The sequence below is a fragment of the Tasmannia lanceolata genome, unplaced genomic scaffold, assembly GCF_043159265.1.
Source record: "Tasmannia lanceolata isolate RefF3 unplaced genomic scaffold, GAP_Taslan_0.1 ptg000037l, whole genome shotgun sequence".
NCBI classification, from domain to species: Eukaryota; Viridiplantae; Streptophyta; class Magnoliopsida; order Canellales; family Winteraceae; genus Tasmannia; species Tasmannia lanceolata.
In genome coordinates, this window is record NW_027518714.1 from 45,979,528 (window position 1) to 46,004,616 (window position 25,089).

Sequence of the window (25,089 nt, forward strand, 5' to 3'; positions counted from 1 at the left end):
CCAAACAACTTCACAAAAGGATATTAGAGATTGTTACACACAACAATCTGAAAGAAAAAAAATCAACTAAAATTCCACTTCACCGTATAATAGTACACAGACCAAAATGCTCAAAAAATAGCAAACATTCCTTAGGGTGATAAACCATTGGATTAAAAATGGCATAGCACCTTCAATTATTAAAAAATCAACTTGAGACCACTTCCATTGCAATCATTACAAATAAAAGAGTAAAACTGATCACATTTACAAATGCAAAGAGACCAAAAATGAATGAAGCAACCCGATTTACAGAAATTTGTAGTTTTAGGAAAATCCAACCAGCTGGTCATAAACCATCTCAAACGGTTAGTAAAAATCACCACAAATCGGGAGAAATCACTCTCTTTTGATTGATACCTGATTCGTCCCAGACAGGCCAGCCTGACCATACAACTACTGATGTTAGAAATACAATTGCGTGACATTAAAACCCTTCAAAACCTCTCTTGCTTTGAGAAAGGCAATCAATTTTCTTAGGCTTTCATACCAAGTTGTAATCAACCTGCGAGAAGATAGGTTTGTAGGAGAAAGAAGGAAGAATGACGAAAAGAATAGGACTAGGGTTTGTGATTATGTCCTTCCCCTCCCCAGAGTCCAGACTACTTTTTATTGATCATCAATTAAGTAAACAATGATGAAAAGGCTAATATGCCCTCTTACACATAGTAAATTCCAAAACCAGTCAATAGGACCAAAATATCCCTACATCTCAACAAACATTACTTTCTTAGTAAAGTGAGGCCTACACCCAAATTATGTGGAATGATATGCCAACATGTCTTGATGGACCATTGTAATCCTTCACAAATCCTCAGAAAGAGCGATCGAAGAGCCATCACTTCTAAGTAACTTCCATACCTCCCTCGTATATGAATGAGGTTATATGGATTGCCACTGCAGTGGTCGTTTCTTAGTAAATTCAGCTTATAATATGCTTAGGACAAACAATTAGGAGGTCGAGAATCACTCAACCTGAAGAACAATACCTTCTCCTAAATCGATGGCATTCATGTGTCTAGCTCTTCAACGAAAAATAATAGCATCCCACAAACAAGAATCTAGGAACATATCTTAACATATCTTCTCTGACATGGAAATGCTGTGACAATGCAATAAAATGTAGAATTCATACTTTATTTCTTTACGCCTACACATAGGTTATTCAGGTTTGGAGATTTTTTTTAACCCAAGTCAAACTAAAGCAAAAAAATTCCTGCCTTGGAGAATTAAGGAGCTCTAAGCAATGGTGGTGTCACATAATGGGGAATTGACGGCCCCAAGCCTTCTAAAGAATCCATTCGTTTCTATGATTTGGAATATTTGAAAGAAAAGAAATACCGAGGTGTTTTCCAAATATTTTACTAGTATCGTACCAGTATTAAAGGGTTTTATAATTAAATTATCCGAACATATCCTAGCATCAGATGTTTCAAGGCCTGTCAATTAATTAACAATTGTAAGGATGCTTGCGGCTTTTGTCAGAAATCTGAATGGGTAAAAGATGTTTGGATAGCAACACTCAGTGGATGGCTAAAGTTGAACTTCGATGGATGTAGCAGAGGCATAATACATGAAGGGGGGATATTTTGAGTGGGAAGCGGTAGCCAATGCATTTCAAATAGCAGGGGAAAGGTGATTATGACCTACGCAAACTTGAGTGGCAGCACTCATACAATGGAAGTAGAGATGAAGACAACTCAGTTTGGAGCAAGACACCACAAGAAATGAAATCGGAAAAAGTCTGGAAGGTGACTCAGCATTGGTCATCATATGGTCGAAGTAGTCCTCATCTGAACACCTATTCTTCCCAAGATTAAGAGAAACGAAAATGAATCTAGTTTCATTGAACGATGTTTATCTATCATGGATGAGATGGACTCTCATATAGAACTCATCCAAGGATTTAAAAATAACTTAACTAAGAACCCTTGTCCTTGATAGAATGCCACAAAAATTATTAAAATCCAGTGCTTTTCCCTTTCCTATATTGAAATCATTCATGGTTTTAAATTTCCCCAAAACTTCCTTGAAATAGCCAAAATGTTTCCATTTCCATCCCCACTGAAACAAAATGAACATGATTTCCTTTCACGTCATTATTTCCCCGAAATTTGAATTCTCAAAATTCGATTGAAATTCCCGTAATTCAACGCAAATGGTCGGAACGACAAAAAAAAATGGAGAGATGTTATTTTTTGCATTTCATTTCATTTCATTTCATTTCATTAATGTAGAGAATGATATTTGGCTGGCAACATCATTGAATCACACAAAAAAGTAACCGTATCTTATGCATGGGATGTGAGAACGGCATGGGACCAATAATACCTCGTAACTCTATGTGGTATTGGCATAGAGTTGAGGTCCTCAAAGGGGAGACTGGTCATTGTACTTTGATATACTTCATTACATTATATTTCTTTATTGTCATTACTCTTCTAGACATGCGTGACAATGCATGTCACAGGTGTTCGATGTTGTTAGAAATGTATATGAGCCTAAGGGCAATATGGTCTATGTACTCTTGTTCTCATTATATAAATACATAAGTGAGGGGGAATAACACTCTCCAACTCTCTCTCTCTCTCTCTCTCTCTCTCTCTCTCTCTCTCTCACTCTCTCTCATTCTCTTCTCTTCTTTAACTCTCAACATGGTGTCAGAGCCCTAGGGTTGTGGTTCCCTAGGGACCACCACTGAGGACACCCCTCTTCCTCTTCTTCTTCTTCTTCTACCCTAACCCAAGCAAAACCCTAACCCTAACCCATCCCCTCCACTCACACCACCTTCTCCACCCTCTCCGGCCCTCACTCGCACCATCCTCTCCTCCCACGCCCCTTGCTGCACCCTTCTCCTCCCACTCCCTTGCTGCCCCCTTCTCCCTCCCACGCCACTCGCACCACCCTCTCCTCCCACGCCCCTTGCTGCCCCACTCTCCTCCCTGTCCAGCCCCTCCCACGCCCCTTCTCCTCTCATTCAAGCCCCTCCACGCCACTCGTACCACCCTCTCCTCCCATGCCCCTTGCTGCCCCACTCTCCTCCCTGTCCATCCCCCACCAAGCCCCTTGCCTCCACTCGTGTTGCCGGAAACCCCCCTTCCCCTTTGCCGAAAACCATTCTCCCACCCTCTATAGGAGTTCATCTCTTGAAACCCTAATCTAACCCTCGGGTTCCTTTCTTTCACACTCATCTTTTCAAACATGACCTAAATCATCTTCTCCCATTTTCTTTCTTCTTCCCGCGGCTCCGATCTCATTTGCTAGCTTCCTACACCTTGCTAGCTCTCTTATGTCTATTTCCTCTCTCAGTCTTCTCCGGAGTTGTGATGCACGCCACGTGTTCGATGAAATGTCTGAGTGAGATGTTGTGCCTCTGATCTCATCTCCTCATCTCTCTTCTCATCCTGGATAGTGTTCAGATGTCTATTTCTGCTATGTCTCTCCCTCGGAGCCGCGGTATCATAGTCGGGCCCGTCATGTGATTCGTCACCTCTCTATTGTTTATCCTCTGCCGTCATTGTGGTTGAGACTTTCTCTATATTTCTGTCATCAGGGATCCTCATGTTAGTTCGACTCAGACTCTCGGATCGACTCCTCCATCTTCAACGATCGTCTTTGGTTATTCCTCTTCTGTGGAGGTTGCTTTCCCACATATGATTTATGTACCTCTTGACGGGTCCCTTCCATCACTCACAAGGACCCTCTCTCAAGCGTCGCGTTGTATGCGGCCTCATGGGTCTAGTGCCCCTCTATTCATACTTCTATTCTTGGCGAGTATATTGTTGGTGACTATTCTGGCAATGGCGGTGGTCGTTGTGCCAGAGGTCTAGGCCGTATTTGTGGTCGTACTTCTGCAGGTGGTCGTGTCGCTGGTGGGCGTGGACGCCCTTACTGCACTCATTGTCAAGTAGCAGGGCATACTATGGCTACATGCTATGCCTTACATTAGGGGTTCATTCCCCCATGCTCTGCCTGAAGCACATCTAGCGGCCTCCCTAATGGCTTTACATCCACCACCGCTAGCCCAGTAGCACATGGTGATTGTTTCCTTGTCTTGAAGGCCGACTATGATGAGCTTTTGCGCCTGCGTGCGCACCGCTGAGCACATGCTGCCTCTTTTGCCCAACATGGTAGTTCACCATCTCTTCTCACTACCTCCATCTATTGGATTATTGATTCAGGGGCCTCCAACCATATGATGGGTAACTGCCTCCGGTTCTTTTTAGCCTCTTCATTCTGCCTCTAAAAGCGTTACTTTGGCCAATGGGACCACTGCACCTATATCTGGTATTAGTATTATTTCCCCTCACTCTAGCCTGCCCTTATCCCCGATACTTTGTGTTCCTCAGTCCATGTTTAATTTACTTTCTGTTAGCCAAATTACAAAGCATCTTTACTGTTCTGTTTCACTTTCTTCCCTTCTTATTGTGTTTTTCAGGATCTATCAACTACGAAGACGATTGTTTCGGGTCGTGTGGTGGATGGTCTCTATCGCCTAGATATCCCCAGTCCTGCTGTTTTGCATACATCCGTCAATCCTTATCAGTGGCATTGTCATCTAGGTCATCCCTCACTACAAAAGCTTCAGCAATCATCCTCTATTCCAAGTCCTATTCTTTTTTTCCAGTGCGAATCATGTGAGCTTGGGAAGCACCGTCGTGTGTCCTTTCCATCCCGAGATCTTAATCGAGTCCCTACTCCTTTTGAGTTAGTGCATTCTGATATATGGGGTCCCTCTCGGACCAAGTCTCTTTCTTGTTGTCAATATTTTGTCATTTTTGTGAATGATTTCTCCCATATGACTTGGTTATTTCAACTTAAAGACAGCTCTGTGGTCTTTAATGCTTTTCTTTCAAGTTGAGATCACTACACAATATGCTAATACTCTTAAATGTCTGCACGCTAATAATGCTAGGGAGTACTTCTCTGCTGCCTTTCGCGATTTCTTATCCACCTATGGCATTGTTCATCAGTCCTCTTGCACCTACACCTCAGCAAAATGGTGTTGCCGAGAGGAAGCTACGATACCTTCTTAATATGGCCCGCACCCTTCTATTTCAAATGCAGGTCCTCAACCCCTATGAAGCACGGATGCAGATACAGGGTGCGAGTATGACACGATACGGGTACATGGATACGCGATTTAAAAAAAAGGGATACGGATACGTTGGGGACGTTGAATATAATTTTTGTTGAAATGGGGGACGCTGAATATAATATATTTTTATATTTTATTATATATTTATAAAAATTAAAGAATTAAATATTTTGTTAAAGAATTCAAACAATTTAATTGGAAAACAATCAAATAACAATAACATCACTAAAATCTAATATTACTTCATAAGTTCTAGTTCAAATAACAATAACATCAGCAATTGAGGCGCAACCTATTTACTTTGTGGCCCATTAAATGGATGATTTGGATCATCCTATGGTGTGGGTCGTACAACAACATTAAGGTCCAATCATAGGCCCCACCCATACTTCAAAATGAACTGATGGCCCACACAATAGGATGATCCAAACCGTCCATTTGATGGGCCACAACGTAAATAGGCTGTGCCCCAAAATATCATTTCCATAGGCTAATCCTAGCCCTCTGATCCAAATCGAAACAACATACTATGGAAACCTCTAGAGATTGGAGGGTTGCGATCATCCAATGGAAATGATTTTGGGGGCACAACCTATTTACGTTGTTGCCCATCAAATGGACGGCTTGGATCATACTATGGTGTGGACCGTACACTTCATTTTGAAAAATATGTGCGGGGCCTATGATTGGGCCTTAATGTTGTTGTACGACCAACACCATAGGATGATCCAAACCATCCATTTAATGGGCCACAAAGTAAATAGGTTGCGCCCCCAAAATCATTTCCATAGGATGATCGCAACCCTCCAATCTATAGAGGTAGGGTTTGGGTGCGTACGCGGTACGAGTGTATTTGTACACATGTTTGGGTGCGTACTCAGTACGCACACAGGGCGTACCCCGGCGCACCCGCACCCAATACGCACCCATATCGAGCCTCCGGAGAGTACCTATGTTTCTCAGCTCAACCCTATTGGAGCAATGCCATCCTTGCATCATGTTTCCTAGCCAATCGGCTTTCCTCTTCTGTTTAAGATGGTGCCTCCCTCTTCTCGGTTTTACATCCTCAGGGGGATCCATTTCCCCTCACTCCATGAGTCTTTGGTTGTGTTTGTTTTATTGATAACCTCTCACCAGGTCTAGATAAGTTGGCTCCTCGAGCAGAGCGGTGTGTCTTTCTGGTGTACTCTTGCACCCAGAAGGGTTATAGTTGTTATAGCCCTCGGTTGCGGCGCCTCTTTGTTTCTGCTAACGTCACCTTATTTGAGTCAGTCTCATTCTTTACTGCTCTTGCTGAGAGCGGTAACGTTCTGCCCCACTCTCAGACTCCTCTCCCTCCTCTTATTTTACCTGATCCTATAGAGTCATCTTCTTCTCCATTGCAGGAGCCTTCGGTTCCTCGTACTCCTCCTTCTCCATTGCAAGTGCCTTCTGCTCCTCCACGACCTCCCCTGAAAGTCTATCAACGACGTCAGAGGCCCGATCAGAGACCACCACTTCTCCCTCCATCTCAGCCCGAGGAGTCATCTTCTTAGCAGGAAATCACACGTCCTTCCCAGGTAACTCTTCATCCCTCGCCTACTATTCCTTTAGATTCTCCTATTGCTTCCCGTACGCATTCCATAGCAATGCACATCCGATTTCATCTATTGTATCTTATGATCATCTCACCTCCTCGTTTCATAGCTTTGTTTCGTCTTTGTCTTCTGTTTCTTTGAGGCTTGTACCCGAGGCTCTTCCTCACCCCGGTTGGCATGCTGCTATGAATGTTGAGATGGCCTCTTCAAGCCAATCATACTTGGGATTTGGTCCCCCAACCTCATGGTGCTCAGCCAGTTGGGTGTCATTGGGTATTTGCCATCAAATACTTACCAGATTGGACTGTTGATCGCCTTAAGGCGCGCTTAATTGCCAAGGGGTATACACAGACATTTGGCGTTGACTACACAGAGACTTTCTCCCCAGTTGCCAAAATTTCGTCTGTGAGTATTTATCTCCCTCGCTGTCAGCCGATGCTGTCCTTTATATCAATCTGATGTCAAGAATGTCTTTCTCCATGACGACCTAACTGATGAGGTCTATATGGAGCGACCTCCTCAGTTTCAAGACTTCGAAAATCTTTATATGGGCTCAAACAATCCCCTAGAGCGTAGTTTGGGGATTCAATGATGCTATCAGGCGATTTGGCATGAAGCAATAAACAGTTGACCACTCGGTTTTTAGTTGTCATTATAATGCCACATAGGCATGTCCTTCTCATAGTCTATGTGGATGACATCATTATTACAGGGAGTGACGCATTTGGCATACAGAGGCTGAAGGCCTTCCTGCAGAAAGAATTTTCCACAAAAGACCTTGGGCATCTGAGGTATTTTTTGGGGGATTGAGGTAGCTTCTTCTGGTAGCAGTCTCTCCCTCTCACAGAGGAAGTATATGCTAGATATGTTGGATGAGACTGGTTCTATGGGAATGAAACCAGCTATTGTTCACATGGACCCAAATACAAAGCTGCTTTCAGAAAAGGGAGACTTGATTGACAACCCTGGCAGGTACCGATGACTTGTTTGGAAACTTATTTATCTTACAGTTACTCGTCCAGATATCTCCTATGCAGTGGGGCCAGTTTATGAGCGCGCCACGTACCTCCCACTGGGCAGCCGCAATTCAGATCCTTCGCTACTTGAAAAGCGCTCCAAGGAAAGGCCTATTATTCAAGAAGCATGGGACATAAAAAGTAGGAAGGATTTTGTGATGCCGATTGGGCAGGGTCACCAGCAGATAGGAGATCCACCACTGGATATTGTACCTTTGTTGGGGGTAACTTAATATCATGGCTAAGTAAGAAACAAGACATAGTTTCCAAGTCATACGCAGAAGCAGAATATCGAGCCATGTCACATACGAGTGGAGTGCTCATCTGGTTGCACTCACTCCTATCTGAGAGTGGTTTCCCTTCATCATCCCCAGCTCAACTTTATTGTAAAAAAAAAATTGTTATTCACATTGCTACCAATCCTATCTTTCATGAGAGAACTAAGCACATAGGGGTGGACTATCATTTTCAATGTCAGAGAATTCAAAAAGGGGAGATGCATTTCCTTCACTCGATCAGTGGACTAGTTAGCTGATGTTTTTACCAAGTCCTTGAGTAAAGCTAAGCTAAATGATATTTGTAACAAGCTAGGAATGTATGATATCTAGATTCCAGCTTGAAGGGGAGTATTAGAAGTGTATATGAGCCTAAGGGCAATATGGTCTATGTACTCTTGTTCTCATTAGATAAATACATAAGTGAGGCAAAGTAACTCTCCAACTCACTCTCTTTCTCTCATTCTCTTCTCTAACTCTCAACAGACGTTATTAAGCCATTATAAATGGTTTTGCTGCTTATGTGATGGTTTCTTAGTATGTGCTTATTCAGAGCATTTCCCAGAGTTTTTTTTTTTTTTTTATACAAAAGATAACGAAATTTTATTCCAGTAACATGCCCATTACAACAAGGGACAAGATATCCCCAAAGCCGAATAGCCAATCTTACGGTTAGCCCCCTATGACTAACCAATTAATACATTACTTCCTGGAGAAATTCCAAAAATATTCCCCAGATGGCCCTCCACCACGATCCGAGGTGATTGTAATTCTACATCCGCGCTTGCCATTTCATCCGCCATCGAATTCACTGTTCTTCTCATGTGGGTAAACTGAGGATGGATGATTCGAACCAAGTCTTGAATCTCATCGATCTTCTTTGAAAGACGCCAAGGCCAGCTATTACGATTTGATGCCCACGCAATTGCATTCGTAGAATCGCCTTCCACTATTAGCAGTCCTAAATTGTGTTTTTCGTGCCATTTGAGACCAAATAGGAGTGCCGTCACCTCAGCCTCATTCGCGTAACATGTGCCAGCGGGTCTGGAATATGACATAAGAATCGCTCCAACGGAGTAGCGAAAAACACCTCCGAAGCCAGTTTTACCCTGATTACCGATCGAACTCCCATCAAAATTAAGCTTAATCCATCCTTCCAGAGGAGGTGCCCACTTTGGTGATATAAGTGATTTGGGTTTCGATTCATTTATCACCGCGAGCGAGCGTCTGAGAATTCCCCCAATAGAATAAGCTCCACCACCCTTAGCCCTAAACCAAGTAATGATGGATACTTTGATGTCCAACGCCACTTGGTACCAAACTTTCATCATGCCGTTGAAGATTCTGTTGTTCCTTTCCAGCCATAAATGCCAAACAATCGCATAGGGTATGAACAGCCACATTGATTGCTCAAGACAGCCATCGAATGCTTCTCCTCAGTCTACCACACCCTGTGATATTTGTTTTTGAAAAGTCCAAGACATTCCAAAGAATTTAATAATGTCCACCCAAAGTCAATAAGCAAAAGAGCACTGAAGGAATAAATGATCCAATGATTCTTCCACACAGCAGCATAATGGGCAGTGACTCGCCATATTGAAGCCTCTATTCTTCAATCGGTCAGATGTATTAATGCCCCGATGCGCCAGGGTGCACATGAAGGCAGTGATTCTTGGTGGGGCAGCCTTTCACCAGATGCGCGCTCGTCTGACAGTGCCACCATTCTCCACTTAGATTTCGAAAGAAGGAATTGACGTAGAAGCCGCCCTGTGGATCAGGGGTCCAGACCCACTTGTCCTCCTCGAATTTCGAACAGTAGCATGAAGATAGGCGTAGAATAGTGTTCAATTTCCGAATCTTTTAAGTTCTGCCGCATCCAAATGTCCCAGAAATTCTACACTGATCCACTTCCCCTTTTCAAGTAATCTGCTACCCTGGCATCCTGTGCTAGCGCCAATTGATAGAGATCCGGATAATCTTCGGCAAGCGTAGATTTGCCCAACCAAAGATCTTCCCAAAATCTAATAGAATAGCCTTTGCCTACTCTAAATCTGACATTCAGTGCAAATTTTTGAGCGAAGCATATTGATTTCCAAGCCCCGGATCCCTTCCCGGCCGATGGATTCCGGCAAAGCCACTCCCCCCATCCGCTTCCATATTTATCCCAAATAACATTATGCCATAATGCTTCCTTTTCCACCCAGAATCTCCATAGCCATTTACCAACCAAAGCGATGTTTCTTAACCGTATTTCCCCAATACCGAGCCCGCCCTTCTTCTTTGGTTTACACACCTTCTTCCATCTTATTAGATGTTTGAGCCTTTTTGCACTTTCTTTCCCCTCCCAGAGAAAATCTCTCTGTAGCTTCTCAATACGATTCGCAACTATTACCGGAACCTTGTAGAGAGACATGTAATTGACAGGCATATTTGAAAGTGCAGCCTTGATGAGGTTATTCTCCCTCCTAACAATACATACCTTCTTTTCCATGTCGCAAGCTTTCTCTCAATTCTTTCCACCACCGGGTCCCAGAGTGACTCTTTTGGCCATATGCTAATGGTAGACCGAGATAGCTGATGGGGAGACTTGCCTCCGGGCATCTCAGTATCCAGGCATATTCCGATTCATTTCTATGATTTTATAAGGTTTCCATACATTTCTATGATTTTACAAGGTCTCCACCAAAACTGAAATGTTTCCATTTCCGTGCCGACCGAAACCGAAATTTAAAACCTTGATTGAAATTGCTTCCTTCAGTTCCTTGTAAATTTCTCATTAGAGCCAAGAAGCCCTTTCTTGTGAAACCTTATAAAACTCTAACTCATAACGGTTAGGACACCAAGACACCAATTAATATCTTTAGACTCTAACCATCTGAAGAAATCGACAATCAAATTTCCACTCACGCACTATCTACAAAAAAGATTATCGTCTTTCACTAAGAGAATAATTTGATTTCTTCTTCTCGCATATGCCACTCTATGAAAGAAAGTTATGTTATTATCTTCTTCCTTAACAAACACAAAGGCGTGTTTCCTGCTTTGTTGAGTTGGTTGATCTCAAAATAAGTCTTATTTTGGAATGCTAAGGACCCAGAACAATCGTTCCCATTCAATTCCTTTCTTTAATTTTCTAAGTTATTTTATAAACTTGAACCCTACAACTGTTCATCCTTAATCTTATGCCACAACTTCTCAAATTCTTTATTAATACTTGAAAACTCAAGCCAATAATTTTAGAATTTAAGGCTGATATGATGCATCTTTTGCCGTCCATCCAAGAATAACAAGAATGTGATCCAAAATCAGCCGCAGGGAACACCATTTGTGCAACACTAAGATAAATACCATCGCTTTTTAACCTCGGTTAGCTCCATCCATAAACCTCCACAGCTTTGGGGTGGATAGGAGAATATCAATCGATCAGCTAAAGCATCCAGTGTAAGTTATCTTCAGTTGAGGAAAAGTTAATAGACAAAAAATTCCCACTACATCTTCCTGTTTCCACATAATTTTGACACCCTGATTGAACAATAATGTTGGCCATTGTACTACTAAAAGAAGACAGACTGGTTAGCATTTTCAATTCGATATCTTCTTTACAGTCATATCCTTTACAATCATTAAATTAGACTACAAGAAACTCCATTTAAAGTTATACTTTGAATCACATACATATTAAGAAAATATAAAAAAGTGCAGTGCTGGAATCGTGGACGGACTTGATAGATACAACATAAATTCTTAAGTAGAGGGAGAGTGTAGGTTTTGAAGCGTGCCTAGAATTCTGAATTTGTCAGCATGCTGACTATGACATTGGATATCTACGTTAGAGACATTCAATTTTAGAAGATATTTGGTATGCTCAAAACTAGAAGAAGAAAACATAGTATTCACTCAAGTTTGGTATAAAAATATACAGAAAATCTGACTAAAAAATTTGCTATAACAAAAAAATTCAATAAAGATCCACCCTTCACTGGTTTGTTCTTCATAACAATGATAGGCTCCATTCTTCTATAACACGGTGCATATGTGGAATCGAATAACATATTTGATTAACAAGAAAATGTCAAATCAAAAACTTGGTTAAGAGCATAAGGAGGCTTAGTCATGACTCATGAGATCTTACGTTTGATCTTTCCAGATCTGGTCTTGCTTCAACAATGGCAAAATAAGTGTGGCATTCATAATTTTGGCCACAGCAACAGCATTGCATATCTGCAAGAAATCAAGAGCGTAAGCAAAGTAAGTTTGTACAGTAACTTGCATTGTTTGACTTGTTGTATGGAGAATTAACACAATTAAAGGAAAATAATTTACAGTGTACAGCTGAATGGGGAAAGGAAACAATTGACAATTCACTTCAGGACAATCAGAACAGAGTTAAGGGGCCGTATGGACACGCAGATTTTACAAACCAGGTTTTAGGTTGAAAACAGTGTAAAAGAGAGTTCATGATCAAGCTGCTGCATGCTGCGCTGACGGCGTTTCTGGGATTTTAAGTAAGAAAATCCGGTTCTAGAAATCTCTCCCGCATCCTGAGATTTCTAAAACCTGGAAACATGGGGTGATCTGCTGCTCTCTTGCCGCTGAAAAGAAGGGCGAGAAATCAGACAACGACGGCTGGTCTCTTTCTACTCTCGTCTCCCATGTACAATTTCGAGGAAATCCAGGTTTCTAAAATCCGCGTATCCAAACGGCCCCTAAGTGGCCACCAACTTAATCCCCAAGAATAACAAATAGTTTTCTTAAGAATCATCCACGACTCAAGTGTCATGGAAATTCAAATTCTAACGCTGCCTCTCTAAATAAATGAATGGAACACATTTTATTACCCGTGCAAAGCTACCCATCGAATTAGAGATCTTAGAAGTCTCTTGGTATTCTCTAACTGAAACTACCTTAAATAATGCCACCTCAGAATATTAACTATTAAATCTAAATTTTGAGACCAATTCCAAGATAAATAAAAAGAAATAGGAAACAACACCTATGAATGTGATATCAGTGAAGCAGGGTAAGCATAAGGCTTGTTGCAGATAGTGATAGAGAGGCTTCAATAGCAATGTTCTTTGTAGCTTACTCTTGGGGGATAGGTAGTTTAAGATATCAAAACTTGGCAAACTATCAAAAAGACCTACATAAGACCAACCAATAATAACATTTCATTGTAAAAAAACGATCATTCAGGAATGCTTCACATTGGATCCTACAGAAATTGTAAGGAGAATGAATAGAAAATAAGAAAGTGCAGAATAATCACTAATACAATGGAATATGAAGTTGTCCCTCATATATAACAGTTATGGATGGAAAATAAAGTAGAATGCCCACAAAGGACAAAAGAGAGCATAAGTAATTAAAGGGTAACTTCCAGGAATACCCTTAGTCTTAAAAATTACAGGCCAAGCAAAATAAGGGATCCATCATCCTTCATTGACAGGTTCAGAGGGAAAGATGAATCAAGAAAGCTACTTCATATAAAACTGCTTACTGAGTCAATTAGTTTCATCTTGACCTTTATTTAATGTTTTCACATATCAAAACTAATATAAATGATACATCCACAAGACAGGCATTATAAACAAAATCAAAATTTCTAAAAGGTGAATAATTTTCGCATAGGCATAAACTAAAGAAAAAGAAGAGGTCTTTCTCAAACCAAGTTATTAAGCAAAACAGAAATCATACAGCTATGCGTTGCTGATTTAGGCCACCCTCAGCATGGATCAATATATAGCCAGTTGTTTCATTTTCTGGTGGAAGATCTGCCACAATATTTCAAGAAGTTACTAGACAGCTAAGAAAAATTGAAATAAGCAAATTGAAGGAGATCGAAAAAACAAGAAAAAACCTCAGGTAAAAAAACATAGAACGTAAATACAATCAAGCCAAGCATAACCAGCATTCAACTAATGCAAAAAAAAAAGTGTTTTAATACTTATCATAACAAACAAATAAAAAAAAAGAGTGGTAACATAATGAAGGCATCATATATAAAAAAATTAAATCGAATAGGTAATCTACGGAAGCTTTTAAAATAACAACAAGTGCAAGTCAATGGCAACCAATTCAAAGTGAACATAGATTGAAGCATTGAGGATATTAAGCTTTTATGGTATAACTTTGCCTCATAGGCGAGGGCAAGAAGTGCATGACTAGATTATGCATGTAGCATTTGATGTTGCATGCAAATGAAATTAGTGTTTCGTCTTTCAAAATAGCAATAGAATCCGTGCAAGAGGCCAAAGCAGTATTATTCATGCTGTTTTTTGCAGGAGAAATATAGGGAATTGTAAGGTTGATATATCCTCAGATAGGTCGACCATTTCTTTAGGCACAGAACACAGCAAATAATTCATGTGTATGTGTGTTTGGGGGGGCATCCAAGGGAATTATGTAGATTTTTATGCTAAGAAAGGAATTGAAATATTACTATTCAGTTAGAGAATCAAGGGTTTCAACGTGGAGAGCAAGGCTTCAAGCTCAACACATGACAGCCAAGAGATGAAGAATATATTGCTAGGGGTCCAATCGTGGACTCATCGTGACATAATTCTGTGTTGATGGGGGCAATCATGACTAATGTCGTTTATTAGTGGCATTCTTATAATTAAGTAAGATTGGGTTTTACATTAATATTGTTTAGGAGATTGTGGGGTTGATTGTGGGGTTGCTCTTCCCCATACGAAATCCATTTCTCCTATGCTTCTGTTTTTCTCTATTTCTTCTTTTTTTAATCGTCAAAATTTTCATTAAAAGAGACCGAGATGGTCAAGAGTATAGTACAAAGAGGATATAAACAGGCTATACAATAAGAGAATGAAAGCAAAAAAGGGAAAAAATCAAGGCGGAAGAAAATCGAATTGCTCCAAAGCCTCCAAATTAACCCTGATTCTAGCACGCTTGTCCGTCTCACCGTTGGCGGATCTCCTAATAGCTAATATGGTGGAAGGAGACGTTATAGTTTCCCACAATGTCTTTAATCTCATTAAATTGATCCGCAAAGCGCCAAGGGAAAAAATGGGATCCGGATAGCCATCGAATCACATTGAGAGAGTCCCCACCACCACTACTCGATTTAGATCTTCTCCCACTAGAAGCTGCAAACCTTGGTGAACTGCATGAATCTCCACTTTATTGGAATCAGCTACACCAATAGGACCTGTGAAGACTCATCTCACCACCCCCTCATTGTCTCTAAGCACACCCCCCGATTCCGGCCGGCCTTGGGTTTCCCATACTGAACCATCAAAATTAAATTTAAGAAATCCACTAGCTGAAGCCTCGCACAACAGAACAATTGAAGGTCTCATCTCTGAACTACAATAAACTTCCTGCCAAACGTTCCACAACTCAAAAGCAGAAACAAATCTAAAGCTAGGAAGGGACTTAGCCCAAACTATAGAAAGAGCCAACACCTTAGACGATAAAAACGAGGAACTTTTAGCATGCCACTTAAAGAATCTAGCATTCCTCTCTTCCCACAACACCCATAAAACAGCAAGGAAAGACATATTCCAAAATATCTTGCCTTTATTCCTCCATGAGGAATGTGCCAACACTCCAAAGCCTCTTATAGATTCTTAGGGAACACCCATGAGATTCCAAACCTTGCCAAGATTCTACTCCACACCTCCCAAGCAACCTTGCGGTGAATAAAAAGATGATTTACTGATTCCCCATCTTGAATGCAGAGCGCACAATGATCAACGATCAACATCTTCCTGGCCCTTAAAAAATCCGTCTTGACTCGATTTCGAACAGCAACCCAACCAAAAAAGCCGACTCTTGGAGGAACAGGGATCAACCAAACCCTAGCGATAGCAAGGGAAGCAGGACAAGACACGAGGTGATGATAAAAAGATTTGGCGGAAAACTCCCCTGGCATATTCCAAATCCAAACCCTTGCATCAGATCCATCCCGCTTAATATAGCATCCCTCTCTAACAGCTCAGACAGCCTGGTCACCAAATGAAGTTCCCTATCAAAGAAGTTTCTTCCGAAAGCAGGCACCCAAACAACCCTATTATCTTCCCGCACAAAGAAGTCTTTGATAATGCTTTCTTAGAAGAGGTTACCACAAATAAATCTGGGAATAACTCCCTCAAAGGTTGGAGGGAGCACCATTTATCAAGCCAAAACCTTACAAGGTCGCCAACGTGCACTCTAAATCTAGTTCTGGCACAAAAGAGATGTAAGAAACTCAAAATATCATGCCAAACCGTGTGGCCCTGCTGACTAAATTGGTCCATTGATTCCCACTGACGACCCGTATTTACTATCAATTACCTTGGCCCACAATGATGATTCTTCCTCTCCGTTCCTCCATAACCACTTACCCAACAAAGACTGATTTACTTCTTTTAATCTTCCTGATCCCCAATCCGACCTTGGCCCACAATGATGATTCTTCCTCTCCGTTCCTCCATAACCACTTTCCCAACAAAGACTGATTTACTTCTTTAATCTTCCTGATCCCCAATCCACCCGCCTTAAGGGGCAAGCACACCTTTTTCCCATTTCACTAAAGGAATACCTCGCTTCTCGTCACCCCTACCCCACAAGAATCTTCTCTATATTTGCTCAACTCAACTCAACTCAACAAAGCCTTTGTCCCAAACTAGTTGGGGCTTCTCTATATTTGCTCAATTCTCTTAAATTGGGTTCAGGTTTATGATAGGAGAGAAAATTCCATAATTCAGTGAATTTCATGTGAATTTTGTCTGAAATTCCGGATTTCGGTGAATTTCGTCCAAAATTCCCGAAATCGGACGAAATCCGAAACGAAACGAAATGAAATTTTGGTCATTTTCTAACAGCTTTTGAATGAAACCGGCATGTTTTGGCCATTTTGGCCAAAACGAAACGAAATTGACAACTAAGATACAAACAAATCCAGACGAATTCATCAAAATATGGTATGGATAGTTAAACTTCCACAATTTCAGTTATGATTTTTTTAGACAAAAACAAACAAACCATATCTGAGAAATTGATTATTATTTGTCTGAAGGATGCTAGGTCTTGCAATGTGCTCTATATTCCTATTTCATCATCCCATTCATTTCCTATTATGATTAGATACTTTCTACATCAGTAAATCAGCAGTATGTCTGATAGTAGTGCTGTTGGTCAGTCTAATGCTATATCTAATGTGGAGAATGTGCCTTACATGGGTAATCATGGTGATAACAACCTGGACCTAGTGATTACCATAGTAAAGTTAGATGGAAGCAAGGAGTGGACACAATTTGCCTGTATGTTTATTGGTGGACGAGGAAAGGTGGAATACATCAATGGAAGAATGCAAGAACCAAATAAATAGGATCCCATTTATGATTAATAGGAGGTCAAGAACTTAACTGTGATGTCATAGCTGCTACTATGGAACTGACAATCGGTAAAGGTTTTCTGTTCTTAAAAACAGTAAAGGAAGTTAGGGACTCAATCGGCAGGTGGGAAACTTTGCAAGAGTGTATTGAGTTGCAACAACAGATATCTCATCTTTGTCACGGGAGATGGCCTTAGCCATACGATGCTTCTTTGAGGAGCAAATAGGAGGAATACAACCATTACAAGTGATACACATCAGTTCGTCCTATTGCCACAGCAACATGTAAAAATTTGGTGGACTAAACAAGGATAATTGAGTTCTTGGCCGTCTTGAATCGAGATTATGAGCATCCCAAGATACAGATCCATCCTCTGTAGAGATCCTACATACAGAGTGCAGAGTACGCAGAGTACCATGATGAATAATTTTGGACAGAATGGATTAGCTCTTGCAACAGTTTCACATAGATGCAATAGAGGAGGAGTAAAGAGTTAGTAAAGCTTCAGATGAGAAGGATAAGCTAAAGTGTGAGCATTGTGAGCATATTGAAATGAGGAGGCATGTTGCGATTTTTATGAACTACCAACCAAATTAAACAAGAGATCGAATCTATGTTGCACACACTGTCGCTGAAACCAGCACTAGCTCTACAAGCCTTCTATCTACATATGTAGCCTGTGTTGCATGGATTAGGATTCGTGTGTCGGGATCCAACACAGATTCAAGGTGTCGGATTCGGCAAACCCAAAAAAGTAGGATTCATGGATTCAATAATTTTTATTAAATAAAATAAAAAATAGAAGTTTGAAAGAGGGATTTGCTAGGGACCATCACATAAGGCATTTCAAGAGCCGGTTGTTGCATGAGAGCAGCCACCTCAGATGAATTAAATGAATATGACAAAATCTGTTGAAAAGTGAGCCTATGTGACTGCTCTCTCTCATGCAACAGCCGTCCCTCGAAATGTCTTCTGTGATGGTCCCTAGCAAATCCCTTTAAAAAATTAATTAATTATAGAGGAAACGGTTCCTACACATATGTGTAGAGAGTTCTCTACACACTAGCTTAAAATACAGTGGGGGCCCACATTGTTTGGGTGATCCAAGCCATCCATTTTAAAGGCCCTCACATAGATAGGGTGTCTACAAAAAATCAGATCCATAGGATCATCCCAACCCTACGATTTGTGGAGGTAAAATGGATGTCTTTAAACCTTCACAAATTAGTCCATTTTTTGCCTCCACAGTTCGAATGGTTAGGATAATCCTATGGATCTGATTTTTTGTGGACACCCTATCTATGTGAGGGCCTTAAAAATGAATGGTTTGGATCACCCAAATAATGTTGCCCCCACTGTATTTTAAGCTAGTGTGTAGATAACTTATCTACACATGTGTGTAGGAACCGTTTTCTCTTAATTATATATATATATATATATATATATATATATATATATATATATATATATATTCATTAAAAAAATTTGGGGATGGTGTATCGAGGCGTTAGGGCTTTTATTAAGAGAGTAGGAGGGAGGGGGTCGAGGATGGATGGTCAAGGCACTAAGGTTTTATTGAGAGGAGGATAGTGCTTTTATTAAAAAAAAAAAAAAGTTAAGAAAACATGTCTAAAGGGATGATATATAGGATTTGTATTTTAAAAGAGACAACGAGTGTCAGATTCGCCCAAAAAAACAAGATTCGTGTGGGAGACGGCGACGACAAGAATCTGGGTGTGTACCGCGCATAGTTGTAAATTCCGTTTCGGTCGCCATTTCGTTTCGGCCACCGAAACGAAATTTCGGTGGTATTTCGGTGCATTTCGGTCAAAACTTTTCGTTCACACAAAAAATATATTAAAAAATATGAGAAAAATCCAAATAAATAAAAAATCAATAGAAAAAGATAAAAAACTAATAAATAGTCCAAAATATGTGTCCCAAAAGGCATATTCATTAGTTAAACACATAAAGTCTTGCACAAGTCCAACTGATAGTCTGATACATAGAAAAACATAAAAAAAAATATACATGAAAGTGAAACATAGACAATAGCTAGTAGCAACAACTCTCAGTCATCATAACCCGGATGATCATACTCAATGTCTTCTTCTTCATCGTCGTCGCCGCCGTCATCACCACTTGGACCACCAGTAGGGACATCTTCTTCAAGAAGCATGAGAAAGTCGTCGTGGTCGTCGTCGTCCCCGGCCCCAACCACAGCAGTAGGTGCTTCAAGATTTTTCCACCCAATGTCTTCCGGCGTGAATATGACATATTCTTCTTCTGCAACCCAATCCATCATGACATCCAGATGGTCTATGCTCAAAGGGTCACTAGTGGTAGATGATTTCCTCAACAAGTCCTTCAAAAGGAAAACATTAAGTTTAATGTCAAAGGTTAAACTTAAAAGCTTAAAGTAATGAGGTGAGAGTTGAAAACATTATATTACGTTGTATACCTTTCTCGAAACTTAAGATTGTAATGGACAAACACCAAGTCATCTAATCTCTGGTGCTCCAACCTATTTCTCTTTGCAGAGTGAATGTGTTCGAAGGTGCTCCAATTCCTTTCACACCCAGTCGCACTGCAGGTCTGACTGAGGATTCTGGTCGCAAAGGTCTGTAATTCTTCCACGTCACCTCCAAATTGATTCCACCATGCAACTGTAAAGTAATAAATAGTAAAGCATTATTTGTTGAGAAACTGAAAGTTAAAATGAATTATACTTAATTAAACAAACAACTCAAATATACCTGGTCCCAACTTCGTTCGGTTGCGGATTGCAAGCTTCATTCCAAACATACCCTTAGCCTCTCGATAATCCTCAATCTGATTGGTGATGAGGTCTTGTGTACCTTCATCAGGTACCAGTCGAGTGATGCATGCCAACAAGCCTCTGGTTACTTCATTGTGCCTAGAGAAGGTAGGAGTGAAAAGAGAGAGCAGGGTTAAGAAAATATCCTGCTTCATGGAGGGGACTGTGGAGTTGCTTATCCCATCTTTGGTCGATGATCCTCCAGATGGGATTGTAATCTGATTTTCTCTTCAACCTCTCCTTGATGTTCTCTTTGGCCTTATCCATGGCCTCATATAGGTAACCCATCGCCGGTTTGTCCTGCCGATCTACCAAACGCAGCACTCTCACTAAAGGCTCGCTGATGTTTAGAATGTACTTGCATTGGTCCCAAAAAGATTTATCCAACACAGTACTAACTACCCCTTCACTCAGTGGGTGTTGGACAAACCTACTAGTACTATACTCATCAGACACAAACATCTGCTGAAGTGCTTTCCGATTCAACACCAGACTTTGTATGCTAATGAAATTTGTAGCAAATCTGGTTGCAGCAGGGCGGCACAACTCCTTCCCACCTGTGAACTCCTTCCTCATCAAATTCAAGAGGCTTCCATGGTTGTAGATGAACTTTGTAATCGTTCGAGCCCTCTCAATTGTGGTTGCTATGTGAGGAAATACAGTCGGTTTGCACAGATGCTCCAAGATGAGATCTAAGCAATAAGCTGCGCACGGAGTCCAGAAGAATGTACCAAACGCGGCTTCTAGTCTTTTCCCAGCAGCTTTGTAACTTGGCTCACTGTCAGTTAAAAATTGCACCACATATTCCGGATTCACCTCTCCGACAATCTTTTCAAAGATATTGTATAATTCATCGGCATTCTTCACTATGCCAGATGCATCAACGGATTTGAGGAATATGACTCCTTTAGGGCAGTACACCAAAAAGTTGATTAGGGAACGTTGTTTGGTGTCTGTCCATCCATCTGCCATAATGCTACAGCCAGTGTATCTCCATGACATCTTAATCTCCACCAAGTAGTTGTTTACCTCATTCATTGTATTCTTCAAAATGGGACCCTTTAAAGCATGATAAGTAAGTGCCTTATAACCCGAACCCACGGCATTCACAGCATCAAACATAGGTTGCCAGAAAGGTGAATTCTCAACGTTGAAAGGGAGATTGGCATCGTAGCAAAGCATGCCAACCGCCATGTCTGCTCTATCCATTGTTTCTTTAGTAGCCAAAGCACTTTTAATGCTTGGTTGGGCTCCAGGGGTTGTTCGTGGTGCAAAGAAATTCCTGATCCCTCCTGTGATTCCCTTCTTCTTCCTTTTTGTACCACTCGGTTCTACAAGAACTTCCTTACCTCCATGTCTGCTCTATCCATTGTTTCTTTAGTAGCCAAAGCACTTTTAATGCTTGGCTGGGCTCCAGGGGTTGTTCGTGGTGCAAAGAAATTCCTGATCCCTCCTGTGATTCCCTTCTTCTTCCTTTTTGTACCACTCGGTTCTACAAGAACTTCCTTACCTCTTCGTTGAGGCAATTGTGTGCCAATGTCTTCTTCATCCTGCTCTTCTTCTTCGTCTGGTGTGCCATAAAAACCTCCAACCTCTGCTCTAGATAGGCTCATCCTAGCCCTTTCTTTTCTCTTTGCATCTAAAAGTTGCTTCATTCGATATTTTACATCTTCAGTCACTTTTTTGTATGATGCTACTTCACCAGGAACAGCCGCTAAATGTTCTTTCAAGCGGGTTATACCTCCACCCGATATGACTTTGCCACAGAATATGCAAGTTACTTTATTTTTTTGACTCGGAACCAATGTACTGTAAGCCCATGCCGGGTCATCCGATCTAGCGGGTACCGAACCAATAGAGGATGCTCCTGCAGAAGGTCCCGAGCCCGACCCACTCATTCTGAAATGAAGTAGAAGAAGGGGAAAAATGAATTAGAAGAAAGAAAATTGAAACAAATTACAACAAAATGAAGTAGAAGGGGACAAATGAAGTAAGAAATAAAAGAAAGGAAATGGAAAGAAATAAAGAGAACCTTGAGGTTGAACTTGAGTTGAAGAGAAGAAAAAATTAGCCTTCACTCACTTGAAATAAGCCTTTGGAAATAGTTCTTGACTTCTTGTAGTGGTAAGTTGAATGTATGCCTTCCCTTTACTCCAAAATAGACTTGGATTGAGTTGAAGAAGCGGGTAGACTTGTATGAAATTTAGTAGAATAGATTATGTAAGTGAAAGTAGAGAAAGAAGGAGAATCACTTATGTGAAGGTGGAGGATAAGAACGTAGGGAAAAGGCTATTTATAGAGTTTTTAATTGATTATGCATTTAAAAATGACTAAAATACCCTTCCCAACAGCTATAAACGGTCACATTTTGAGGTTAAAATGGTCAAAAACCAAAAAGAGACGTTCCAGGGGCATTGTTGTAAAATCTGCAAAATCCGTTCAAAGTAGTCGTTATAGCCAATTTCGGCAAAATTTCGTTCAATTTCGAACGAAATGACCGAAATTTCGGACGAAACGAAACGAAATTTATAACCTTGACTCCCGCGCAAATCCACGTCTGATTCACTTGTCGACACGGATTCGGCATAGGGGGCAAAGAATCCATGCAACATAGTCTGTAACCAATGATCCATCTTGTCATGTAACAAATCCCTCTAGGGAGATGATAACAACCCTAAAGATATTGAGAGTCAAAGGCGCATGATAGCTCAACTTGAAGGATATTCGGTAGCATACACCTCACATTTGCCAACACAGTTACTTCACATGAGCATATCTTGTATCTTTTGGTTCCTCCAGCGCATCTTGGATCATCAAATTAGGAGCCCCCGATCAAATGACCTGTACGCTGTACGCCATCTTTGTTCTCCTCCAAGAGTTTGTTCGTGTAGGGATATGGTTATGACATCCGATAAGACCTTTTCTTCCATATCCAGAAAAGGAAAGGTTGTTCCTTGCATCTCCATCTTCAACCCTTACATTACATGTTCTGAACTTAATTACAAATCTTTTGCCAGTTAGTAGTATGCCGAAAAAAATTGAATTGTGGTATAATTTTTTTTCCAACTAGCAGTGTTTTTCAGGACCTGAAGAAGAGGACAATTAATTGCATGCGTGAGAATGGTGGTCCCTATCTTCTGGACAAGTAATCTGCTACTGTTTACAAGACGCTCCAATGCAGTAGTAGTAGTCATGCGGTCATGCCAATAAAGATCAATTTGTGCTTTGGCATAGTCAGTTCGGTCATTTAACTATTTTGGTGTTAGAAGGTTTGTTTCTTGAGTGTCTTGCTCGGTGCGTTGCTCTTCCGTAGATTTGAATTGTGAAATTTGAGAACTTGCAGCAAAACCTTGTACTTCACCTTCTTACAGTGATAATAAAAGCACTATCTTAGATAATGCAGGTGAATATATGAATGAGGGTCTTGCATCTTGGTTTGTACTCAGTTTGACATTAACATCAAAGTCTTGCTTAGATAATGCAGGTGAATATATGAATGGGGGTCTTGCATCATATTTCACTGAGCATGGAATTGAACATCAAATGTCATGTGTCAAGATCCCACCACAAAATGGTGAGGTTGAGAGAAAAACATGCATCTTCTTGAATTTGAACGTGTTCTCTAGACCCCACAACAGAATGGTGAGGTTGAGAGAAAACATGCATCTTCTTGAAGTTGAATGTGTTTTTCTCTTTTTCCTGAATAGTGGTGGTTTCATTAGATTAGAGAATAAGGGACCGTGGTGGTTGATACAAGCGTAGAAGAGACATACAAACAAGATATATGTAACCAAACACGAGGGAGAAAATAAGAAACTCAATAATGGCTCTGTCCATCCCCCAATCGAGCAAGCTGGTTAGCGTCACTAGTAGCCGACCTTCTCACTTGTCGGATTCGGAAGGAAACCTGATAGCAATCTATCTTATCCTGGATTTCCTATGGCTGTGTTCCAGTGAGCGTATATATGAGGGTGTAACCTATTTCCGGGTAAACCATTTGAGGGTAATCTACTTACCCTGCGTATGTCTCCACCACCTTAAAAAGTGGCAAGTGGCCCGTAACCTTCCTTGCTAGTAAAAGAGTCTACACCACCACTTGACCAAGTGGGCAGCATTTTGGACAGCAATACTTTTTAATCCGAGACCACTTGCCACTTTAGGTTGGCATACTTGCTGCCAATTGATTAAATGGACTTTCCTAGAAGAAGGGATGTCATTTCAAAGAAGTATACATGGAAATAATAGATATCGTATTTGCCTTCACTGGCATTCTCCATGTCAAAGGCCACAATCAGAAAGACCATCTCAGTTCTTAATTCAGATGTCTATCAATCAGGATTGCCACAAACAATTACAACCTGAGATAGTCAAGTGAAGAAAATCATATGATGATTGTCACAAGTTGGATGCATTGATCGAACTGAATGGCAAATATGTTTGAAAAAGAAGAGAGCAACACAAAGTGGAAACAAAATACTCAAAACCTCCAGTCTAGAACAACAAATCAAGAATGAGAGGTGGATGGAAGCCGTTGTAGAGGAAATGAGTTTGATATAAAATGATATGTGTAAGAATACATCTAGGCCTCCAAACAAGAATGTTGTTGGATGCAAGTCTGAGCTAAAAAAAGACAGATACAAGGCTAGCGTTGTTGCAGAAGGATATACAGAGTAATACTAATATGACTTGGAATACGAAGCCTTCTAATCAGGTGTTGAAGGTGAATACAGAGCTAGCCTAAATTTCGACTGTTTTCCAGCTCTCAATCTTTCAAATATCGAGTAGCAACCTCCCAAATCCTATAATGCAAATGAGCTACGGATCTATGCCATAAGCTATAGCAAAACAAAGGAAGAACTATGCTTCCTAATGTTCCAACATATATAACACCAGTATAAATATGATTTTTTTTTTCAACAAAACTTGCA

The 25,089-nt window shown here is 40.7% G+C and overlaps 2 protein-coding genes across 4 annotated transcripts in view; both read right to left on the bottom strand.

Annotated features, from left to right (window-relative positions):
• LOC143860544 (protein PECTIC ARABINOGALACTAN SYNTHESIS-RELATED-like) overlaps positions 1 to 25,089 on the bottom strand; it is a 41,345-nt gene that overhangs the window by 12,494 nt on the left and 3,762 nt on the right. The window contains exons 4-5 of the mRNA XM_077371227.1: positions 13,700 to 13,776; positions 12,138 to 12,226 (exon numbers count right to left, since the gene is read on the bottom strand). Coding sequence (XP_077227342.1) covers positions 12,138 to 12,226; positions 13,700 to 13,776 — 166 coding nt within the window. The remainder of the gene's footprint in view (positions 1 to 12,137; positions 12,227 to 13,699; positions 13,777 to 25,089) is intronic.
• On the bottom strand, positions 19,199 to 22,282 carry LOC143860545 (uncharacterized). 3 transcript variants are annotated; one of them, XM_077371230.1, is made up of 3 exons: positions 20,100 to 22,282; positions 19,805 to 20,009; positions 19,199 to 19,708 (listed from the first exon to the last, which is right to left on the bottom strand). In XM_077371230.1, the coding sequence occupies exon 1, from the start codon at positions 21,368 to 21,370 to the stop codon at positions 20,261 to 20,263; it is 1,110 nt and encodes a 369-aa protein (XP_077227345.1). In that variant the 5' UTR covers positions 21,371 to 22,282; the 3' UTR covers positions 19,199 to 19,708; positions 19,805 to 20,009; positions 20,100 to 20,260. The 3 variants fall into 3 exon arrangements, with proteins under 3 accessions (XP_077227345.1, XP_077227346.1, XP_077227344.1); XM_077371231.1 differs by having other exon boundaries at positions 19,796 to 20,009; XM_077371229.1 differs by lacking the exon at positions 19,199 to 19,708 and having other exon boundaries at positions 19,744 to 20,009.